Source organism: Oncorhynchus keta, chromosome 12, assembly GCF_023373465.1.
Source record: "Oncorhynchus keta strain PuntledgeMale-10-30-2019 chromosome 12, Oket_V2, whole genome shotgun sequence".
Classification (NCBI taxonomy): domain Eukaryota; kingdom Metazoa; phylum Chordata; class Actinopteri; order Salmoniformes; family Salmonidae; genus Oncorhynchus; species Oncorhynchus keta.
Window position 1 is genome coordinate 50,197,144 of NC_068432.1, and position 13,249 is coordinate 50,210,392.

General features: G+C 42.5%; 1 protein-coding gene across 1 annotated transcript in view; it reads right to left on the minus strand.

Moving 5' to 3' along the window:
- LOC118391586 (lysosome membrane protein 2-like) overlaps nucleotides 1–13,249 on the minus strand; it is a 64,961-nt gene that overhangs the window by 40,160 nt on the left and 11,552 nt on the right. The window contains exon 2 of the mRNA XM_052458585.1: nucleotides 2,739–2,896. Within this exon, the coding sequence (XP_052314545.1) occupies nucleotides 2,739–2,896 (158 nt within the window). The remainder of the gene's footprint in view (nucleotides 1–2,738; nucleotides 2,897–13,249) is intronic.

Sequence of the window (13,249 nt, forward strand, 5' to 3'; positions counted from 1 at the left end):
AGATTGTGTGTATGAGGTTTTGTTGTGTAATTGTTAGATATTACCTGTTAGATAATGCTACACTGTTAGATCTAGAAGCTACACTCACAATAACATCTGCTAACCATGTGTATGTGTCACGCCCTGGCCATAGAGAGGCTTTTATTCTCTATTTTGGTTAGGCCAGGGTGTGACTAGGGTGGGCATTCTATGTTATTTTTTTCTATGTTTTTGTATTTCTTTTGTGTTTTCCCTGTTTTAGTGTTGGTCAGGACGTGAGCTGGGTGGGCATTCTATGTTGTGTGTCTGGTTTGTCTATTTCTATGTTTGGCCTGATATGGTTCTCAATCAGAGGCAGTCATTGTCTCTGATTAGGAACCATATTCAGGTAGCCTGTTTTGTGGGTGGTTGTTTCCTGTCTTTGTGTTTTCTGCACCAGATAGGGCTGTTTCGGTTTTCACGGTTATTGTTTTGTATCCTGTTCCTGTTCGAGTTACCTTATTAAATTACCATGAACCCTAACCACGCTGCGTTTTGGTCCGCCTCTCCATCCCAGGAAGAAAGCCGTGACACTTGTGCTGTCACTCTCTTAGGAACCAGAAGGGAGAAAGTTGAAATGGAAGAAGTGGACAGCTCTAACTTCCGTTTTCATGTCTTCATTGAACACACCGTGTAAACATTCACAGTGCAGGGTGGGAAAAGTATGTGAACCCTTGGATTTAATAACTGGTTGACCCTCCTTTGGCAGCAATAACCTCAACCAAATGTTTTCTGTAGTTACGGATCGGGCCATTAGATTTGCAATAACGCCTGGGAAAGGAACGCCTGGGGAAGGAACCAAAGGGAGTGACAAACTCAGCAAAAAAAGAAATGTCCCTTTTTCAGGACCCTGTCTTTCAAAGATAATTCGTAAAAATCCAAATAACTTCACAGATCTTCATTGTAAAGGGTTTAAACACTGTTTCCCCATGCTTAATGAATGAATGAACATGCACCTGTGGAACGGTCGTTAAGACACTAACAGCTTACAGACGCTAGGCAATTAAGGTCACAGTTATGAAAACTTAGGACACTAAAGAGGCCTTTCTACTGACTCTGAAAAACACCAAAAGAAAGGTGCCCAGGGTCCCTGCTCATCTGCGTGAACGTGCCTTAGGCATGCTGCAAGGAGGCATGAGGACTGCAGATGTGGCCAGGGCAATAAATTGCAATGTCCGTACTGTGAGACACCTAAGACAGCACTATAGGGAGACAGGACAGACAGCTGATCATCCTCGCAGTGGCAGACCCCGTGTAACAACACCTGCACAGGATCGGTACATCCGAACATCACACCTGCGGGACAGGAACAGGATGGCAACAACAACTGCCCGAGTTACACCAGGAACGCCCAATCCCTCCATCAGTGCTCAGACTGTCCGCAATAGGCTGAGAGAGGCTGGACTGAGGGCTTGTAGGCCTGTTGTAAGGCAGGTCCTCACCAGACATCACCGGCAACAACATCGCCTCTGGGCACAAACCCACCGTCACTGGACCAGACAGGACTGGCAAAAAGTGCTCTTCACTGACGAGTCGCGGTTTTGTCTCACCAGGGGTGATGGTCGGATTCGCGTTTATCGTTGAAGGAATGAGCCGAGGCCTGTACTCGGGCCTGGATCGGGATCGATATGGAGGTTCCGTCATGGTCTGGGGCGGTGTGTCACAGCATCATCGGGCTGAGCTTGTTATCATTGCAGGCAATCTCAACTCTGCGCGTTACAGGGACGACATCCTCCTCCCTCATGTGGTACCCTTCCTGCAGGCTCATCCTGACATGACCTTCCAGCATGACAATGCCACCAGCCATACTGTTCGTTCTGTGTGTGATTTCCTGCAAGACAGGAATGTCAGTGTTCTGCCATGGCCAGCGAAGAGCCCGGATCTCAATACCATTGAGCACGTCTGGGACCTGTTGGATCGGAGGGTACCCAGAAATGTCCGGGAACTTGCAGGTGCCTTGGTGGAAGAGTGGGGTAACATCTCACAGCAAGAACTGCAAAATCTGATGCAGTCCATGAGGAGGAGATGCACTGCAGCACTTAATGCAGCTGGTGGCCACACCAGATACTGACTGTTACTTTTGATTTTGACCCCCCCTTTGTTCAGGAACACATTATTCCATTTCTGTTAGTCACATGTCTGTGGAACTTGTTCAGTTTATGTCTCAGTTGTTGAATCTTGTTATGTTTATACAAATATTTACTGAAAATAAACACAGTTGACAGTGAGAGGACGTTTCTTCTTTTTGCTGAGTTTATATAGGGGCAGGTAATCAAGAAGGTGATGGAGTCCAGGTTAGTGGCATAATGCGCTGATGCTCGTAACGATGGTGACAGGTGTGCGCCATAACGAGCAGCCTGGTGACCTAGAGGCCGGAGAGGGAGCACGTGTGACACATAGGCCTCATTCCCCCCTGTCTGAGATATCTACTGCAGCCCCTTTTACTTTTGATACTTAAGTATATTTAAAAACAGATACAGAGTCAAAGTAGTCACCCAGTAAAATACTTTCACTTTTACTTGAGTCATTTTCTATTAAGGTATCTTTACTTTTACTCAAGTATGACCATTTGGGTACTTTTTTCACCTGAGAGGACAGGCTTGGCTCCATCCAGGAAGTACCTGTTAGGTGGGCAGTCCTACCTGTATGTGTAAGGGCCGACCTGAGAGACGACAGGCTTGGCTCCATCCAGGAAGTACCTGTTAGGTGGGCAGTCCTACCTGTATGTGTAAGGGCCGACCTGAGAGACGACAGGCTTGGCTCCATCCAGGAACTCATCTGGGTTGGTAACGTTGAAGAAGAAGTATTGCATGAAGACGGGAGGAGGAGGGTTTTTCCATGTCTCAAACACACGACTACCCTCTGTCAGAGTTATCTCCTAGAAACAGAACCACATCAGTTAGTATTCTCTTCACCTTGTCCCCCCCTGCCAATCTATAGACAGATGCTGGACAGAGATGCTGGTGGATGACATTAGTGTTCTTTATGACATCATTCAGGTTGATTAGAATTGTTTGGTTGATCAGGTTTCTGTTCTAAATTCCAGTCTCGGACACCAGAACCAAATCTTGTGTGTGCTCGGCATTTACAAGAGACATTCACTCAAAAAGAATACTATAGAAAATAGTGAATGAGGGTTTAGGATTGCATGCAATTAATTCTCACAGGAGAACAAAAACATGCCTGCCTGGGGAGTTGGGGATGTGGGATGAAGGGGGGGTTGGATAGAGGGAGAGGGAAGGATGGGGGGGCTACCATAAGGCGTAGATGAATAGGAAAGACCCTCTCTTTGTCTATGGCAAGGCTCTCCAACCCTGTTGAGACAATAACAGTGTGTGTGTGTGTGTGTGTGTGTGTGTGTGTGTGTGTGTGTGTGTGTGTGTGTGTGTGTGTGTGTGTGTGTGTGTGTGTGTGTGTGTGTGTGTGTGTGTAGAGACTGATCATGTGATTGATTAGGGAGTTTATTGGCCACCCGTTATTCATGGCACTGATCTTCATGATCAGAACACATTCCTCAGGGCTGAGCACACACAGAGAGAGAGAGAGGAGAGAGAGAGAGAGGGGGAGAGAGAGAGAGAGAGAGAGAGAGAGAGAGAGGGGAGAGAGAGAGGGGGAGAGAGAGAGAGAGAGAGAGAGAGAGAGAGAGAGAGAGAGAGAGAGAGGGGGGGGAGAGAGAGAGGGGGGAGAGGGGAGATAGAGAGAGAGAGGGAGAGAGAGAGGGGGAGAGAGAGAGATAGAGAGAGAGAGAGAGAGAGAGGGGGAGAGGGGAGATAGAGAGAGGGGGGAGAGGGGAGAGAGAGGGAGAGCAAGAGCGAAAGAGAGAGAGAGAGGGGGAGAGAGAGAGAGAGTGAGAGAGAGAGTGAGAGAGAGAGAGAGAGGGGGGAAGAGGGACAAAGACCCCAGCACAGGGACAAAGACCCCATCACAGGGACAAAGACCCAAGCCACCAGGGGGCCTGAGGAAGGGGTGGCGTGTGAGGGGTTAAGAGATCAGTCTCTCAGCCTTTCCAACGACAAAATGTCCAGCTGAGTAGCTTGGGACAATGTGCCTGTCATCTTAAATAGAAGGAGCACAGAGACTGGAGACTTCCAGTGTGGAAGATGAGAAGTTAACTCTCCACCTATAGCATACCAGTATGCTTACACTTTTGTTATTTCTAAGCCACTTTCCACAACAACAAAGACACAGCATTTGCTGGGGCAGGAGGAAACATTTAGGCGTTGATGTTTTCATTAGCGAGGACATACTTATTTCTACACAGGCACGTTGCTAGAGGTCGAAACCAAGGTTGTTCATATCATACGCCAGTCCTGTTGCTACACAGCAGTCTCTAAAGTGTTGGAAGGCATTGTTCTGGTCCGGCCAAGGTCACCTGTGGTGACCCTTTACTACAGTGACCCAGATAGAAGCGGTGCAGTTGCAAAACACTTCAGGCCTGCATTCCAAATGGAACCCTATTCCCTATGTAGTACATTACTTTTGACCAGATGCCCTAGGGATGCACTGGTCCCTATGAGCGCCGGTCAAAAGTAATGCACTACATAGGGAATAGGGATCCATTTGGAATGCAGACCAGCTCTCACTGTTACCCAATAAGCCTGCCTGCCATGCTCTGAGGCTTACCACACAAAGAGGGCCTGCTACTGAGTTCTGTGGTTTCAGTAATGAGCTTGAATCTGTCCCAAATAGCAACCTATTCCCTTGACAGTGGGCTATGGTCAAATGTAGTACACTATACAGTATAAGGGATAGGATGCCATTTGAGAGACAACCCTCTGTCCTGCCATGAGGTGATGTGAGGAATGGTCTGACTCTGCTATGCCGACAGGGCAGAGACAACAACAAAATGTGTGTGTGTGTGTGTGTGTGTGTGTACATGTGTGTGTGTGTGTGTGTGTGTCTGTGCACCTGTTGAATGTTTTCCAGCATGTTGTCATGGCTATCACTCACCTTATCTTACCTGGTTACAACCAAGTTGCTACCTGGTTACTACTTGGTTACTACCTGGTTACAACCAAGTTACTACCTGGTTACTACCTGGTTACAACCAAGTTACTACCTGGTTACAACCAAGTTACTACCTGGTTACAACCAAGTTACTACATGGTTACTACCTGGTTACAACCAAGTTACTACCTGGTTACTACCTGGTTACAACCAAGTTACTACATGGTTACTACCTGGTTACAACCTGGTGACTACCTGGTTACAACCAAGTTACTACCTGGTTAATACCTGGTTACAACCAAGTTACTACCTGGTTAATACCTGGTTACAACCAAGTTACTACCTGGTTACAACCAAGTTACTACCTGGTTACTACCTGGTTACAACCAAGTTACTACCTGGTTACTACCTGGTTACAACCAAGTTACTACCTGGTTACTACCGGGTTACAACCAAGTTAATACCTGGTTACTACCTGGTTACAACCAAGTTACTACCTGGTTACAACCAAGTTACTACCTGGTTACAACCTGGTTACTACCTGGTTACTACCTGGTTACTACCTGGTTACTGCCTGGTTACTACCTGGTTACAACCAAGTTACTACCTGGATACTACCTGGTTACAACCTGGTTACTACCTGGTTACAACCAAGTTACTACCTGGTTACTACCTGGTTACAACCAAGTTACTACCTGGTTACTACCTGGTTACAACCAAGTTACTACATGGTTACTACCTGGTTACAACCAAGTTACTACCTGGTTACAACCAAGTTACTACCTGGTTACTACCTGGTTACAACCAAGTTACTACCTGGTTACTACCTGGTTACAACCAAGTTACTACATGGTTACTACCTGGTTACAACCAAGTTACTACCTGGTTACTACCAGCTCTGGTTGTAAACTAACTAGTTTTAATTATGTTTCCACCACTTTTGCACGCTGAGAATAATCTTGTGTTAATCTATATTCTACACATTTAGGGCCAGTTTTCCGGAACACACACTAAGCCTAGTCCTGGACTACAAAGCAAGCTCAACAGAGAATCTCCATTGAAAGTCCTTTTTAGTCCAAGACTATGCTTATCTGTGTCCAGGAAACTGGCCCTGAAAGTTGGTATTACTATATGATTAACAACTATATATATATATATATATATACAGTTGAAGTCGGAAGTTTACATACACCTTAGGAAAGTACATTTAAACTCAGTTTTTCACAATTCCTGACATTTCATCCTAGTAAAAATTCCCTGTCTTAGGTCAGTTAGGATCACCACTTTATTTTCAGAATGTGAAATGTCAGAATAATAGTAGAGATAATGATTTATTTTAGCTTTTATGCTTTTATTTCTTTCATCACATTCCCAGTGGGTCAGAAGTTTACATACACTCAATTAGTATTTGGTAGCATTGCCTTTAAATTGTTGAATTTCGGGTAGCCTTCCACAAGCTTCCCACAATAAGTTGGGTGAATTTTGGCCCATTCCTCCTGACAGAGCTGGTATAACTGAGTCAGGTTTGTAGGCCTCCTTGCTCGCACACACTTTTTCAGTTCTGCCCACACATTTTCTATAGGATTGAGGTCAGGGCTTTGTGATGGCCACTCAAATACTTTGACTTTGTTGTCCTTAAGCCATTTTGCCACAATTTTGGAAGTATGCTTGGGGTCAATGTCCATTTGGAAGACCCATTTGCGACCAAGCTTAACTTCCTGACTGATGTCTTGAAATGTTGCTTCAATATATCCACATAATTTTCTGTCCTCATGATGCCATCAGGGCTTTGGAAATTGCTCAAAATGATGAACCAGACTTGTGGAGGTTTACAATTTTGTTTCTGAGGTCTTGGCTGATTTCTTGTCATTTTCCCATGATGTCAAGCAAAGCTGCACCGAGTTTGAAGGTAGGCCTTGAAATACATCCACAGGTACACCTCCAATTGACTCAAATGATGTAAATTAGCCTATCAGAAGCTACTAAAGCCATGACATCATTTTCTGGAATTTTCCAAGGTGTTTAAAAACACAGTCAACTTAGTGTATGTAAACTTCTGACCCACTGGAATTGTGATACAGTGAATTATAAGTGAAATAATCTGTCTGGAAACAATTGTTGGAAATATTACTTGTGTCATGCACAAAGTAGATGTCCTAACTGACTTGCCAAAACTATAGTTTATTAACAAGAAATGTGTGGAATGGTTGAAAAACGTTTTAATGATATATATGTGTGTGTCTATCTATCTATCTATCTATCTATCTGTCTATCTGTCTGTCTGTCTGTCTGTCTGTCTGTCTGTCTGTCTGTCTGTCTGTCTGTCTGTCTGTCTGTCTGCCTGCCTGCCTGCCTGCCTGCCTGCCTGCCTGCCTGCCTGCCTGCCTGCCTATCTATCTATCTATCTATCTATCTATCTATCTATCTATCTATATATATATATATATATATATATATCTACATCTATCTATCTATATATATATATACATCTATCTATATCTATATAAATTAAATATACAGTAAAAAAAGTATCTAGTCAGCCACCAATTGTGCAAGTTCTCCCACTTAAAAAGATGAGAGAGGCCTGTAATTTTCATCATAGGTACCCTTCAACTATGACAGAGAAATAGAATCCAGAAAATCACTTTGTAGGATTTTTAATGAATTTATTTGCAAATTATGGTGGAGAACAAACTTTGCATGTCCACTCTTCTTCAAGTCAATGTGTCTTTATAACATTTTCTGTGTAAATAGTTGAAAGTAGTCATTGTGCATAGAGTTGCACGGTTTGTTTAACTTTGCGATAATTTTTTTTTTTTTTTGGTTTGACAGACATTTTAAAGCGAGAGATATGAGTCTCAGTGTCATTCTGTTACCATGGAATTGCCCGCTTCACATTATGGCCACATTAACCCTGAATGGCCTTGTCACTGTAAGGAATGGCCTTGTCACTGTAATGGCAGACAACTCATTCAAATCAAGTTGACTCAGGGTCTTTCATCAGTTCAAACCCCATGTTAGGTAATACATGTCCAACAAATGGGACAAGGGGGTCACACAGTTACAAGATACACTGACTGCATTCCAAATGGCACCCTATTCCCTATATAGTGCACTTTTAGTGCATAAACACAGGGCTCTGGTCAAAAGTAGTGTACTATATAGGGAATAGGGTGCCATTTGGGATGAAGCCACCTTTAATAAGTAACCTAATTAAACAAATACTAAAACTAGGCTAAATAAAGATCAGTTGTTTAAACATCTATATTTTGTAAGATACCGTCATGACATATAAGTCCTGATTTGTGTGTTCTATTTTTGGACCGGGTCAGTCACATAAGGATTGTCTGTGTGTGTTTGTGTGTGTGTGTGTGTGTGTCTCTATGTATGTGTGTGTGTGTGTGTGTGTGTGTGTGTGTGTGTGTGTGTGTGTGTGTGTGTGTGTGTCTGTGTGTGTGTGTGTGTGTGTGTGTGTGTGTGTGTGTGTCTCTATGTATGTGTGTGTGTGTGTGTGTGTGTGTCTCTATGTATGTGTGTGTGTGTGTGTGTGTGTGTGTGTGTGTGTGTGTGTGTGTCTCTATGTATGTGTGTGTCTGTGTGTATGTGTGTCTGTGTATGTGTGTGTGTGTCTTTATGTATGTGTGTGTGTCTGTGTCTCTGTGTGTGTGTGAGTGTGTGTGTGAGTGTGTGTGTGTGTGTGTGTGTGTGTGAGTTTGTGTGTGTGTCTGTGTGTCTCTATGTGTGTGTGTATGTGTGTGTGTGTGTGTGTGTGTGTGTGTGTGTGTGTGTGTGTGTGTGTGTGTGTGTGTGTGTGTGTGTGTGTGTGTGTGTGTGTCTCTGTGTGTGTGTGTGTCTGTGTATGTGTGTGTGTGTTCTGTGTGTCTCTATGTGTGTGTGTGTGTGTGTGTGTGTGTGTGTGTGTGTGTGTGTGTGTGTGTGTGTGTGTGTGTGTGTGTGTGTGTGTGTGTGTGTGTGTGTGTGTGTGTGTGCTTCTGTGTCTCACAGCAGGATAGTGAGGAAGGACCTTTGTTTGCCTGGCTGGCATTTATTCTTAGTTATCAATATTTATATAGTTACTGGCTAAAGCGTTTGTATAAGGAGAACATGTAACCCCGCGAAGACTAAACACTACTGTCTCAGTCTGCTCAGAAGACACTTTGGCAATACTGTTTCCCAAATGGCATTCTATTCCCTACATAGTTCACTACTCATAGGGAATAGGGTGCCATTTGGGAAATATCCCAAGCAGTGGTGGAAAAAGTTTTTACTCATACTTGAGTAAAAGTAAAGATACCTCAATAGAAAATGACTCGAGTAAAAGTAAAAGTCACCCGGTAAAATTATACTTGAGTATAAGTGTAAAAGTATTTGATTTATCAAAAGTATAAATCATTTCAAATTCCTTGTATTAAGTGTGTGAATTTGACTATTTTCTGTCCTGCTATTCAAAATCTAATGAGTACTTTTGGGTGTCAAGGAAAATGTATGGAGTAATAAGTACAATATTTTCTTTCGGAATGTAGTGAAGTAAAAGTAAAATTTGTAAAAAAAATATAAATAGTAAAGTACAGATACCTCAAAAACTGACTTAAGTAGTACTTTAAAGTATTTTTTACTTAAGTACTTTACACCACTGATCCCAAGTTCGTTCTACTGGTGTGGTTATGGAAAGACAGATGCACCTAGGATGGCATGTCATGATGTCAGGGTGGCACAACCGTTACCAGTTAGTCACATCTGGTTTATTTCATGCTTGTCTCGCAATTGGCGGACTACTAAGTCCTAGAACCCTTGTCTGTGGCCTCATTGGCTGACTCCTGAGATATAGAACCCTTGTCTGTGGCCTCATTGGCTGACTCTTGAGATCTAGAACCCTGGGGAGCACAACTTCATCACCACTCCAGATAATGTGGGTTATGGGTCAGTTTGTTTGAGCAACTTGGCCTAGGTCGTTGAAAGAGCTCGCGGAACATGGGGTGAGAGGTCAGGTAACTTTGAGTGGAAGCATGTCAGGCCACCGGACTGTATTAGCTGACTGTATTCTGGACTGTATTAACTGACTGTATTATCTGACTGTATTCTGGACTGTATTCTGGCTGTATTCTGGACTGTATTAACTGACTGTATTCGGGACTGTATTAACTGACTGTATTCTGGACTGTATTATCTGACTGTATTCTGGACTGTACTATCTGACTGTATTCTGACTGTATTATCTGACTGTATTCTGGACTGTATTAGCTGACTGTATTATCTGACTGTATTCTGGACTGTATTATCTGACTGTATTCTGGACTGTATTACTGACTTATCTGACTGTATTAACTGACTGTATTATCTGTATTCTGGACTGTATTACTGACTGTATTCTGGACTGTATTATCTGACTGTATTCTGGACTGTATTCTGGACTGTATTAGCTGACTGTATTCTGGACTGTATTAACTGACTGTATTATCTGACTGTATTCTGGACTGTATTCTGGACTGTATTAGCTCACTGTATTCTGGACTGTATTCTGACTGTATTCTGACTGTATTCTGGACTGTATTAATTCTGACTGTATTATCTGACTGTATCTCTGTATTAACTGACTGTATTCTGGACTGTATTAACTGACTGTATTCTCTGACTGTATTCTGGACTGTACTATCTGACTGTATTCTGGACTGTGACTGTATTCTGGACTGACTGTATTCTGGACTGTATTATCTGACTGTATTCTGGACTGTATTAGCTGACTTATTCTGGACTGTATTATCTGACTGTATTCTGGACTGTATTAACTGACTGTATTATCTGACTGTATTCTGGACTGTATTCTGGACTGTATTAGCTGACTGTATTCTGGACTGTATTCTGGACTGTATTAGCTGACTGTATTATCTGACTGTATTCTGGACTGTATTATCTGACTGTATTATCTGACTGTATTCTGGACTGTATTAACTGACTGTATTATCTGACTGTATTCTGGACTGTATTCTGGACTGTATTATCTGACTGTATTCTGGACTGTATTATCTGACTGTATTCTGGACTGTATTAACTGACTGTATTCGGGACTGTATTATCTGACTGTATTATCTGACTGTATTCTGGACTGTATTAGCTGACTGTATTATCTGACTGTATTCTGGACTGTATTAACTGACTGTATTATCTGACTGTATTCTGGACTGTATTATCTGACTGTATTCTGGACTGTATTAACTGACTGTATTCTGGACTGTATTAACTGACTGTATTCTGGACTGTATTATCTGACTGTATTCTGGACTGTATTAACTGACTGTATTCTGGACTGTATTCTGGACTGTATTCTGGACTGTATTAACTGACTCTATTCTGGACTGTATTAACTGACTGTATTAACTGACTGTATTCTGGACTGTATTATCTGACTGTATTGTGGACTGTATTAACTGACTGTATTCTGGACTGTATTAACTGACTGTATTAGCTGACTGTATTCTGTATTCTGGACTGTATTAACTGACTGTATTCTGGACTGTATTCTGAACTGTATTAACTGACTGTATTGTGGACTGTATTAACTGACTGTATTCTGGACTGTATTAACTGACTGTATTAGCTGACTGTATTCTGGACTGTATTAACTGACTGTATTAGCTGACTGTATTCTGACTGTATTAGCTGACTGTATTGTGGACTGTATTAACTGACTGTATTCTGGACTGTATTAGCTGACTGTATTCTGGACTGTATTTTCTGACTGTATTCTGGACTGTATTAACTGACTGTATTCTGGACTGTATTAACTGACTGTATTCTGGACTGTATTAACTGACTGTATTAGCTGACTGTATTCTGAACTGTATTAGCTGACTGTATTCTGACTGTACTGTATTATTAACTGACTGCTGTATTAGACTGTATTAAACTGGACTGTATTCTGGACTGTATTAGCTGACTGTATTAACTGACTGTATTTGTGGACTGTATTATCTGACTGTATTCTGGACTGTATTAACTGACTGTATTATCTGACTGTATTCTGGACTGTATTAACTGACTGTATTCTGAACTGTATTAGCAGACTGTATTAACTGACTGTATTCTGGACTGTATTATCTGACTGTATTCTGGACTGTATTAACTGACTGTATTAACTGACTGTATTGTGGACTGTATTAACTGACTGTATTGTGGACTGTATTAACTGACTGTATTCTGGATTGAATTATCTGACTGTATTTTGGACTGTGTTAGCTGATTGTCACAATGTGGCTCTGCTCAGGTGGCATGAGGCAATCCTTATGGTCAATCTAAAAGCTCAATCAAGGTGACCTTTGACATTCTTTAAAATCATTTAATTTTAATTTGACCCCGTTTTCTCCCCAATTTCGTGGTATCCAATTGTTAGTAGTTACTATCTTGTCTCATCGCTACAACTCCTCCCGTATGGGCTCGGGAGAGACGAAGGTCGAAAGTCATGCGTCCCCCGATACACAACCCAACCAAGCCGCATCGCTTCTTAACACAGCGCGCATCCAACCCGGAAGCCAGCCGCACTAATGTGTCGGAGGAAACGTGCACCTGGCAACCTGGTTAGCGTGCACTGCACCCGGCCCGCCACAGGAGTGGCTAGTGCGCGATGAGACAAGGATATCCCTACCGGCCAAACGCTCCCTCCCTATAGGTTTATAGTTGAGGAGTTTTTAAAATATTTTGACAGCACAAGCGGATAACTGCAAATTACAGAAGGACTAATTACCCATTAGGGAAACAGCAAGAGAAAGGTGTTGTTTCTGAGATCTTTGCAACCACAACCCATTTAATCACATGTCCAGTGGGAGTATACCAAACACAGATGACCCATTATGCACTCAAAGATAGACCAAGCACCACTCAGGTAATACCCCCCATCCCTTCTAAGCTTTATCGTCGTACTGTTGTCTCTACTGCCATTGAGTGTCAGAAGTTTACATACACTAAATTGACTGTGCCTTTACATAGTGTAGATTATTCCAGAAAATTATGTCATGGCTTTAGAAGCTTCTGATAGGCTAGGCTAATTGACAACATCTGAGTCAATTGGAGGTGTACCTGTGGATGCGTTTTCAAGGCCTACCTTCAAACTCAGTGCAGCTTTGCTTGACATCATGGGAAAATCAAAAGAAATTTAGCCAAGACCTCAGAAAAAAAATTGTAGACCTCCACAAGTCTGGTTCATCCTTGGGAGCATTTTCCAAACGCCTGAAGGTATCACGTTCATCTGTACAAATAATAGTATAGTATAAATACCATGGAACCATACCGC